The sequence below is a fragment of the Monopterus albus genome, unplaced genomic scaffold (assembly GCF_001952655.1).
Source record: "Monopterus albus unplaced genomic scaffold, M_albus_1.0 scaffold80.1, whole genome shotgun sequence".
Lineage (NCBI taxonomy): Eukaryota > Metazoa > Chordata > Actinopteri > Synbranchiformes > Synbranchidae > Monopterus > Monopterus albus.
In genome coordinates, this window is record NW_018127960.1 from 1,422,951 (window position 1) to 1,434,423 (window position 11,473).

At 41.4% G+C, this 11,473-nt stretch overlaps 1 protein-coding gene across 1 annotated transcript in view; it reads left to right on the forward strand.

The window, feature by feature from the left end:
* The first annotated feature begins 220 nt into the window (after positions 1-220).
* itsn1 (intersectin 1 (SH3 domain protein)) overlaps positions 221-11,473 on the forward strand; it is a 46,126-nt gene continuing 34,873 nt past the window's right edge. The window contains exons 1-11 of the mRNA XM_020606655.1: positions 221-388; positions 5,068-5,127; positions 7,219-7,311; positions 7,803-7,866; positions 8,047-8,207; positions 8,858-9,037; positions 9,400-9,475; positions 9,731-9,831; positions 10,003-10,066; positions 10,218-10,355; positions 10,645-10,739. Of these exons, the coding sequence (XP_020462311.1) occupies positions 5,100-5,127; positions 7,219-7,311; positions 7,803-7,866; positions 8,047-8,207; positions 8,858-9,037; positions 9,400-9,475; positions 9,731-9,831; positions 10,003-10,066; positions 10,218-10,355; positions 10,645-10,739 (1,000 nt within the window). The 5' untranslated portion in view covers positions 221-388; positions 5,068-5,099. The remainder of the gene's footprint in view (positions 389-5,067; positions 5,128-7,218; positions 7,312-7,802; positions 7,867-8,046; positions 8,208-8,857; positions 9,038-9,399; positions 9,476-9,730; positions 9,832-10,002; positions 10,067-10,217; positions 10,356-10,644; positions 10,740-11,473) is intronic.

Sequence of the window (11,473 nt, forward strand, 5' to 3'; positions counted from 1 at the left end):
GCATTCGGGTTACATCCTCGATCACTTTATTCTTGTTTACATATGTGTTACTATCGGTATATTTCCATAAAACGTGTTTTTTAACTAATAGTACCCGGCAGAAGCGCTACTAAACCCTTTATTCAGGCAAGCCAAAGCATTAAATTCACGCGAGATTGCATGTCAATATTTGTATAGCTAATGTCACGTCTCGCGATATGTTAGTGGCGTTACCCCATTTTCCAGCTGTCCCTCACTTAGTCAGGATTTCGGAGCCACGGTAGAATTGCTGGGAAGGGTTTTGGTGATAAAACAGCATCTTCTGGGAGATAATATCGCATTGTGTGGTTACATAAACACGCAACGAGCTACTTTATCCAGTATTTCATGATGGAAACAGAACTATGAGGTAAGGACAGAGCGTAGTATGTGTGATGTGAAAGAATGTCCCTGAGCGGGTTGACGTTAGCTTCACACTGGTTAGCCTGCTTGCTAGCTGCATTGATACATGTAAGTGCGGCTAGTTGGTCATTTTTGGCCGGTATAGCGTGCTATTATCAGCGTATAACTGTAATATCAGCATATCTATATCGGTCTGATATTGGTCAGTGTAACAAGATCTGACCGACGAGACATTATAAAACGTTACAATCCAGCTACTAGTAACAGGTAACGTTAGCCAGTAACGTTACGCTAATGCAAAATCGCTGCATCTGTGCTGCTTGTCTGTGACCTAACGTTAACCTAGACTTTTCTGTGGTTAATCTTAGCTTTTCCTGTATGTGAGAATAAGGTGATGAATCGACAAGGTTGGTGAAAATGCTTTAGCAGATAGCGACTAGCAGGGTGGAGGTTACTCAGTTAGCCTACGTTTGCTAACATTAAACCTGATGTTATTCGGTAACAGTCAGTGTCCATCTAGCTACCGTCTACTACACCTGTACAGTTAAAACAGCCCCTCTGACTACCCCATTATGTGTCTGAAACATGCCTGTGGTTGCTGAGCGAAGCATCCTATCATATGCGAGTCCAAGGAAATGATACAGGAAGTGAGAATGAATTGTGAAACAGACGTTTTCTGTGATGTAAAGTCTTAGCAAGCTCCATGAGTGAGAAGCGGTTTCCATGGTAACCCGGTTACTGACAGGTGCACTTAAAGGTGGGAGTAGGATTGCAGATATTTGATTACCAAGTTGATCAAAATGCTCAATAATGCTTTACTGAAGCACCAATATTGATTCCTATGAATGCGTTTAATACTGAAAACCCCAGGGAATTTGTACAGAGAATGCTACAGACAAGTGGCATGTTAAAGGAAACACCTCAATACATGAGTCAGTAAACAAAAAATACAGATGCTGGCGTGGCATGGGTCTTCAACCCATTTGAAGATTTTGGAGCAATGCATTAGACAGCGCTCTCCACCACCACCATCAAAACATGAGGGAATATTTTCTGGAACAGTGTTGTTCATCCTTCCAGTAGAGTTTCAGACATGTAGAAGCATTGCCAAGGTGCAGTGAAGCTGTTTTGGTCGCATGTGGTGGTGGCCAACACCTTACCAAAACACTTAATTTTATTTGTAATATGAGCAAGAGAATGACTTCATAACCCTGACATGTCCTCGTGCTCTTCTTCAGGTGAGCTTGATACATCCCAGGCATTTTCTTGCTCTCAGTTATTATGTTGATACTGTTAATGTTAGCTAGCTGTGGAGGCCAGGCAGCTTGTTGGTATGGAGGGATGACAGGAGGGAGCCCAAGAGAAGGATGGAGTGTTGCAGGAGGAGCTGATGTAGAGTGCACTGTAATTCTGTGTATTTTTGCTGGGTAGGGATTTTGTTACCTCTCAGGTCTCACCATTTGACAGCAATGTGATAATAATGTCATAGTGTGTGCTGGAGAGAGAGAGAGAGAGAGAGAGAGAGAGTTGTAGAGCGTTGTAGAGCTTAGGGTCAGTATCAGAGGGTGTGTTGCAACGAGGTGTGTCTTCAGTGTGTGATTGAGAAAGCAGGACACCCTGAAGTTATGTGTGTGTATTTTATAGATGTGTATTGAATGTAGACCAAGGTAACTTCCTCTTAATGTCTTGCTTTGTCTCACCAGCAGTGCAAATCCTGAAGATATTCAGTTTGTATTGTCAGAGAAAGACAATGTTTGACATTTGCATTTTATGCCTTTTCTTAAAAAAGCCTCTCTTTTCTTAATCAAATTATGAATTGACTAATTGTTTTTGCCATAATAAAAGGCATGTAATCCAAATAATCATTGGTCATTTACTTTAAAGAAAGATAAGAATAATGAAGAACATCCATCATTGTTTACCACAATCAATAACTTTTATTCTTCAGTGATACTAAAACCAGGAAAATCTTTAATTTTCAGTCAGTCAACTAATTGATTCGTCACTGAATCATTGTTTCTGCTCTGTTTCAAACTAGACCAATAGGGGATGAGCTGCCTCCTGGTTGAGGGTTTTACTCAGCACAGTGAACTGAATGAACTGTTTTTGATGTATCAGGAAAAATGAGAGAAGAGAGTCTGAACCCTAATTTGTACCAAGTTCTGAAGCTGGCTGCTTAAACAAGCATCTGTCACCAGCCTTGATAACAGACTGACACCCCAGTTACATCCCAATGCTGTAATTATACAGTAGACTAATCCCATAATCCATGTACACAGGCAGAGCAAAGTATTAAACCCCAGCCACTCGCTGATGACAAAGGAAATAGGAAATGCTGCAACAAAGAACCAAAGAACTTTCAGTTTATTTTGTCTATCAATAGTTTTGGCAGCCAGTTAGTTTTTCATTGAAGTTTAACTTAAGGTTGGAGCTGGATTTACCCACTGTGAGTTCCTACAGCTCCACTGAAGCAAGATTAGTCTCTGATAAATGCAAAAGATGTGACCCCTTTAATTCAGCTTGTAACATGAATTCAAAACATCTTTTTATGCTAAAAGTTTTCCCTGGCTGATTTGTTTCTGTAGTTCAGAACTAACATGGTTGACTAGCAGTTTGGCAGAAGTCTTCTGTAGTCGCATAACTGCTTTAGTAGTCTCTCAGGGCAGCTATGAAAGTGTGTGTCTGTGTGTATTTGTACAGGGTGGGCTTTGTTTCCCTGACCTAGATAAGATGGTTACTTTGTCTTCCCACTCTTTTGATAATGGGACAGACACACACGCACACAGTCAACAGGACTAGTGAAGAAAAAAGTCCACAACAATGTCCGAGTAGGTGTTTCTGGAAGGAAACACTGCAGTTGAGTTTTTTGATGGTTTGTCGACTATGGGTTAAATTCCATCTACTTCCATTATATTGTGGCGGTGGCAGAAGTCTCAGAAGTGGAACTCTTGGTGCATCATCAAATAAAACTGATATTGCAGGGGCAGAATGGGACAATTTCTCTGTGTGATTTGGGTGAACTGACCCTGTAACCGAGGTTCTCCTCATCCCTTAGTAAGCAACACATATTTGTGTTTACATCATACAGGAAGAAGCCAGTGACCCACACTTGCACCCAGACACCTCGACTAAGTCCATGTCTGTTGCAATGTGGGTTGTCTGTAGGCCACAGGGATACAGGGGAGGGAGGCAGGTTTGGATCTGATTAACATACCTCCACTAGGGCAGAGTTATGTCTCACACACACACCAGGGCTCCAGACTGCGAGTGATCAGTCACATTTTGTGACCAAATTTATTTAAGGTGTGACTGACTTTTTTCAAAGGTCGCACTGGGTGCAGCTGCAAAATAAACATCTTATGCACAAACGACTGGTCTCACAGTGGTGGACAGAGAAGAAGAAGAAGCTTTTATTTTATTGTCATTTTAACATTGTGACACGTACAACAAAATTTTGTTTGGAGCCGAGGGCCCTGGGCTGCTGTGTGCATATGCGCTGCCATCACGGGCAACTCGGGGAGTTCAGTGTCTTGCCCAAGGACAATTCGACATGTGGACTGCTCTACCCACTGCGCCACTGTCGCCCCGCCCCGACTGCCAATCTTTCAAATGTGTTGATCCACACTAACTCTGAGACACACGCGTCATCCCTGAACCCCATTTTTATGCTTCCAGTTAACTTTTTCCTTTTGTACATCTAAAGTGTAATCACTACAGACAGCTGTTTAAATCAGGTAGATCACCTGTTAGTTTGTTTATGTGTTGGAAACCTTTTACTTGAATCATTTTTGATGGATCAGGCTCCTAGTGCTGTGAGCTTTCTGGTTTTACTTTCTCCCAGTCAGAGAAGGGGACATTAATAAAATAAATAAATCAGAACATCAACGCTGCTGATTCCTTGCTGATGAGCCTACTTGAAAACTAGTTTTGTCCTTCTGCTGTCAGTCAGCCTGGTGAAGACTGTGCTGTTTTTCCGCTGACGGCTGCTCTGACGAGAGAGGCTGCACAGAGGTCAGAGTCGGTGTGGACGGAATGGATCAAACACTTAAGCTTGATTTATGGTTCTGCATTTAATCTAAGTAGAGCCTATGACATAGGCTATGCATGTGGCCTACACCGTTGTGAGAATTTGTACCTGTCTCTCAGATGGTGGCACCAGTGCTGTTGAAAGATGTACAGATATTCTCTCAGATGTTACTGTCACTTATATTCTTGTCTATCACTGGACTCAAATATAAAGGTAACCAAAGATATGCCTCATCAAAACCTCAGAGTTTGATTATTGCTGCTATATTGCTAAGTTTGTCCAAAAAAATGCATGTTCTCAGACAAACCCATCATCTTCAAAACACTAATTCCCTGTTTTTGGCGTCTTTTAGTCAGTGACTTTCCAGGTAATGTTGCTTGAAAGATGTGAAATTGTCTGAAAGACTCCAGGGTGACCAGTGATTATTGGGTCCTGTTAATATACTGTTCATCATCTAGTGCAATTGCAGGACTGGAGGCTGAAAACACTAGCTCCTGCACAGTGAAAAGATTGTGTGACTCATCACTGAAATGTTGTTAATGGGAAGCAGTTATATTACTGATTATTTTATTACTGGTTTATTGAGCCAATAAAAACACTCCATGTGGTGGCTGATTCAGATAATCTCATCATATGCTTTTCTCAATGTGTTGTTTCAGGTGTTGTGTAGCTAAAGAAGACTGAGCAAACCATGGCACAGTTCCCCACCACATTCACAGGTCAGCATGTGTGTTTGACTGACATAAAAGAAATGTATAATGGAAGTTGATGTTTTGATTTTCTTCTCAGAGATGACGACTAAGAATGTAGTGAGGAGTCTGAGCAAAGTGGCAGCACATTGCTCCATTAATTCACCATAATAATTCACAAGCCCATTAGAGACCAAACCAGAGCTTGTCATGAACACACTTTACATTCATATCTTAAAAGCTCCCCAGTCTGTCAGGCCAGTCTGTCAGGCCTTTAGAATTACTTCAGAGTAGAGGCAGAAGAAAGGAACATGGGACCAAGACAAGTGAAGGCAACATCAAAAGTGTAATGCCCCAATCTCCCAGGAAAAATATTACATATGAGGACATACTGTACAAGCAGATGTAACTGGTATCAAAGAGCCAAACAGACAAAGAGATGGAGAAAAACTACACAGTGTGATATTTGGCATAAATCTAGTCTTTTGTCAGAATATTGATTGACAAAATATAGCATTGGACAGAAAATTTGGATTGTTACTGTAGCCATAGAAAAAAGAATTACAAAGAAAAGCTGATTGCTAATAGCTGTTTTTCATGTGTTTTTTTTCTGCATACAAAAGTACAGCTGAATAAGCATCTTTTCCCACAATAGTTTAAAAAAGTAGGAAAAGGAAATGACATTTCTGTCAGCAGCACTTGAGTCAGCAAATGGTTCAGGATGGAGCTGTCAGCTGGAATCAAAGGAAACCACTTTTTAGCTAGATGAAAGAGGTTTCGAACTAACTCTGATGTGGCAGCCAATTTGACTGATCAAGGAAAACGGAACAAAGTGGAAACTGGGCTATTAGTGCAGAGAGTAAAAAGATGAGCTAATTATTGAGTAAGGTCACTGGCAGATCAATAAAACTGACTGGAGGGATACTGGCTCTGGGTTTCTAGGAGGCCCTTAGTGTCAAACCAAACATGCAGAATTGTACTTTTGTTTTTTGTTTTTTATATTGTTGGATAACACATTCACTAGAGAGAATGTTTTGGCGTTTTGGCTACATTTTTGATTGACTGGCTATGTTTGGTACCAACGGTGTGTTCACACATACGGATTCAAAGTAGCTGACTGCACCTGGCCCTTGGTGAATATGTTGTGGGGGTGTGTTTTGTGTTGCACACATAATTTACATCCTCTGCTTCGAATGGACAGTTGTTTTCTGACATATCACCAGTACTTCATACTGCTACGTATATCAGCGATTTGGTTCCGCATGTTGTCCTTTATGTCCTGGTAACCGGTTAAAGACATCCTTGAAAATTGGGAAGGTGGAGACTGCAACCACAGGTTTTTCCTCCATTTTGTTTAAAATACTTAATGTGGTGGAGCAGTGAACAATTCTGCTTCAGTTTCTACTTGTGATCCAAGAGGATTGTGATTGGCTCTCACCTGGCTGTTGCTCGCACTGCATCAGAGGATACTTGCATAAAGTTGAACCTTTAGCTGGGTGTTTTCTGAATCTGCCGAGCTCCTCGTGGGCACAGGGCTGCAAAACCAGGGTAAATGGTGTTATACTTGTATAGTGCTTTTCTACGCTTTACAGCACACTCAAAGCGCTTTTACACTACTCGGCCATTGACCCATTCACACACCGGTGACATCTGGGGGTTCAGTGTCTTGCTCAAGGACACTTCCACACGTTGACTGGACAAGCCGGGAATCAAACCGCTAATCCTCCCGTTTGGAAACAACCCGCTCTACCTCCTGAGCCACAGCTGCCCCCAGTGTCATTCTTTGAATCTGTATGTGTGAACACACTCTAACCAAAATCCTTCCTGTCAGCATTGATGAATCTGTTACTTTCACATTAGCGATTCATACACAGACTTGACGTGTACTGTGCTTTCTAAGGAAAGGCGATAGTCTCTAACTCAGTCCCTCATCCACTCATCCTCTTTTTCTTTCCTCGTTACTCTTAGTTAGTTTAGTTACCTAATAGGAATCCTCTAACAGGAACTGAGCCTCATGACTAAGACATTCTTCTCATGCCCCCCTTTCCTCCTGTGCCTGTATCTGGATTTGTCTTTGGGTTTGGTGCCTGATCTGTAACTGTGTGTGTGTGTGTGTGTTAGGTTCAGATGTGTTTCTAATCTCAGTGGATGAGAGAGCGAAACATGATCAGCAGTTTCACAGCCTCTCTCCGACAGCCGGGGGTTACATCACAGGTAACAGTCTCTCTTGTCTGCACACCTCTCTTACAGTTTATGGTCTGGTGAAGATTAGGACATGAACGGGGGCAGTGTCACATGGCTTATTGTTGGCCATGTTGGGAACTTGCTGTCAGGGAATCAATGTTCTTGGTGCTCAATGTGTGTGACAGGGAAGTGCATCAGAATTAAGAAAACTCGTGAATTAATTTGGAAAAAAACATTGGAAATTACAGCCTAATTTTAGTTGCATAACAATCCAGTTTAAAATCACAGTGTGCCTCACAGTGAGAGGTCCATATTTTTAAAGTGAAAGATATTGTTCACAATAATGCCCGATCATTACTATTTGGATGTTACATGGATATTACTCAGTGATACTGGACAATAACTGCCTGATTAACTACAATCAGTGTTTCAGTTAAATGTCAAAAATATGATCAAACTAGACTTTGACTTTCTTCACGTGATCTAAAGTGGTCTTTATTTATTTTTTGTTTGACTGTCAGGTGACCAGGCCAAGAACTTCTTCCTTCAGTCAGGACTGCCTCCTCCCATCCTCGCTCAGATCTGGTGAGTCACATACCTACAAAGTTATTATTAGCTCAGACACTGGAAGGTATTACATAGTCAATTTCATTATTTAAACTTCACCCTAGTCTGTTCACACCCATGGTTTTTCAGGTTGTTAGCGATTTAGTCCAGCAGTGTGCTATTTCTTTCTGAATGTTGGTGAAACACTCTGTCCATCAGGGCTCTGGCTGACATGAATGGTGATGGCCGGATGGATATTCATGAGTTCTCCATCGCCATGAAACTCATCAAACTGAAACTCCAGGGTCACCCTCTGCCTCCCACTCTTCCTCCCAGTATGAAACAGCCCCCATTGCCTTTACCCCCACAGACTGGCTTTGGTAAGACACAGAAAAACAAGAGCACAGTGACCTCTGAATGTGAAATATTTGCTTTGTTGGGTTTGGTAACCTGCATTGTTTTATTTAATAGAACCATTACCCTCAAACCATTTGCCTTACATGCAGTTTTAAATGACTACAAATTGAGGTTTTAAATGTTTTTGATGTGGTGCACTGCTGCTTATAGTTAATACAGAACAGTCACTGCACACAGTTTGTCATAAGATAGATGGAATCTGTTATGGTTCATGTGACAACAGCTTTCCCTTGAGTTTCTCAATGTCTTACTGGCCCTGTAAAAAAAAAAGGCAGTGATAACACTGTGTGCTGGTAAAGCACTCCAGTGTTACAGTGATGAGTCACTCAGAGGTCAGACAGAAGATGTTTCTCTCTCAGCGTTGCCTCTTCCTTATTGCGCCTTCAGCGTTGATCAATAAAGTTATAATGCAGCTGTATAAAGTAATAATCATCCTGTCTCCTTCAGGCTTGCACTGTAACACCAAAATAATAATGTCAAATTCAGCAATAAAGAAATATGGTTCATGTCACGTGGTTCTCTCTTCCTTTTTTCTCATATGCTGCTTGACAGACTCCTTTTATGAAAAGAAAATGTTTGACTATCATGACTATACTGTATGTGTTTTTTCCAGGGATGCCCCCAATGGCTCCCATTTCAGCTTCTCTACCAGGTGTGCCCCCGCTCCCCCTTCCTCCTCTTCCTGTTTCCCCCCCAATAGTCTCCTCTGTCCCGCCTCCCCTCCCCCAGCCTATCGCCAACGGAGTTCCTCCCACAGGCTTGATGCAGCCCATCTCAGGCTTCTCCCACCAAGGTAACATATCGGTGGGGAAGGGTTGAAATGTTTGTGTTGGGTGTGGGCAAAGGTCTCACATTTAAGGTCCTATTTACAGATACAGTACTATAGACAGTGACATGACGGTTTATGAATAGTAACAGGTCACTGTTTTTGTAGTGAATTTACTTAGTTTGTTAGAAGCCCAGTAACAAATCCTGCTATAAGCCAACAGCAGCTTTGAATTAAGTGTTTGAAGTTGTTGCTGACTGACTGAATTTAATGTCGCACCCTAAGAAAACTGACATGAACCACACAGTTTATACTTTACATTAAGGGAAGTGTTTGAGATGGGTATTTGACCACACGCTCAGACTGAAATGTACTGTTCTCTCTCTCAGCTCCGTCTGTCAACAAGCCTTCGTTTAATCGCTCCAGTGCCAAGTTGCAGAAGGGCTCGTCCTTTGATGCTGCTGGGTATGTCAGATATTGAGACGTTTATGCTGTTTCTCCAGATAGCAATCTTCAAACATAACATTTTCATGGCGTCTCCCAATATCATCACAAGCTGTTGGCGAGTTGTATGTAGGCCGTACACTTAAACCATTTCTTTTCTTTTGACCTGCTCTCGAGTAATTCTTGGATGTGCCTTTTCATTGTCTTTCCTTTTGCTAAAAGCCACATCACTGTATTTTGTTTGTTGTTGTTGTTTATCTCTGTTACCGGGTCCAGTAGCCAGCCTCCTTCTGACTGGGCTGTTCCTCAGTCCTCAAGGCTGAAGTACAGACAGCTTTTTAACTCCCATGACAAGATGATGAGTGGACACCTCACCGGTACACACACACACACACACACACACACACACACACACACACACATGCACACACAGAGTAATATATCATAATTTGGGATAGTATTTTTTATTCTTTCATGTATGCACAATGTGTGGGTGCTTCTTTCTGTATAACTTACAAGATGTGTTTGTGTTTATGCACACATTCCAGGTCCTCAGGCTCGCACTATCCTGATGCAGTCCAGTCTTCCTCAGAGTCAGCTGGCCACAATATGGTCAGTACATTGAGCTGTCATCTCAAATTTAATCATTCCCTTTTAATCAAACCAGGAGGGTGCACACAGAATACATTAGTCCTTCAAATGTGAAATAGCTGGCTCCTCTTCTTCAGTGATTTTTTTTTTTTTTTTAATCTTTTATTCCCAGGAATCTGTCAGATATTGACCAGGATGGAAAGCTAACCGCGGAGGAGTTTATCTTGGCCATGCATCTCATAGACATGGCTATGTCAGGCCTGCCCCTACCCCCTGTGCTACCAGCAGAGTACCTCCCACCAACATTTAGGTAAATACTGAGTTAAATGTGTCATTCACTCACTGAGAGATAGACAAGTAATATGGTAGATATGGTATTTGAAAAGTTATGTTTCATTTGCTATTACTATGTTTCAGGTCAACCAGATTTGACCTTTTCATGTTTTTACAAAGAAACAATAGTTTTTATTTATTAGGTTTTATGTTGCAGTGGGTATTTTAACATAAAGTGAAGCAATGTAATGTGTTTTCCAGGTATAGGTTGTGGAAATATCAAAGCAATGCGTATTGATGGTCTGTGCTGTCACTGTGTGTTAAAGGCGTGTGCGAAGCGACAGTGTTCAATCTGACCAGAAGAGTGTCCAGGAGGAGATGGAGGAAGAGACTGAGAGCAGCCAGGAAAAGAAACTACCAGGTGACTGATCCTGAGCAGCACTGGGTTTGCACGTGACATTACTGGTCAGACTGGGACTGAACATGCCCTCAGCAGTTGTGTTTTGGATTACAGCTGTTTATTTGCAGCTATGTTGGCTTCCAAACCCCACTGTGATTTTTTTTTTATAAACATGAATGTTTCAACAACAGCAACTAGTACTCATGTCCAACTTTAAAATACTCAACACAAACTGTCTTTACAAGACACATTGCGTTGCAGATTGTTTACAACTGAGCCAGCTGCTAATGAGCCACACTTCTGCTGCTAATGTAAGACAGTTTTACCCTAAAGACGCTGTGATATTTGTATCCGTAATGTTAAGTTTGCAGTGCTTCGTTTTAATCTACTGTTACTTTGTTTTTTGTATGCATACTTATCAGTTTAATGTTGAACATTATGTTTAGGGTAAAGAACTTGAAGCAAGGCCACAAACTGGCATTGTACTTTTAAACATTTTGCCATAGCCACTGTTTTCTACAATGCCTTGCAAAAGTATTCATACCCCTTGAACTTTTTCACATTTTGTCACGTTACAACCACAAACTTAAATGTATTTTATTGGGATTTTATGTGATAGACCAAGACAAAGAATCGCATTGTCGTGAACTGGAAGGAAAAATGATGCATGGTGTTCAAGATTTTTTACAAATAAAAATCTGAAAAGTGTGGCGTGCATATGTATTCAGCCTCCTTTACTCTCATATCCCTAGATA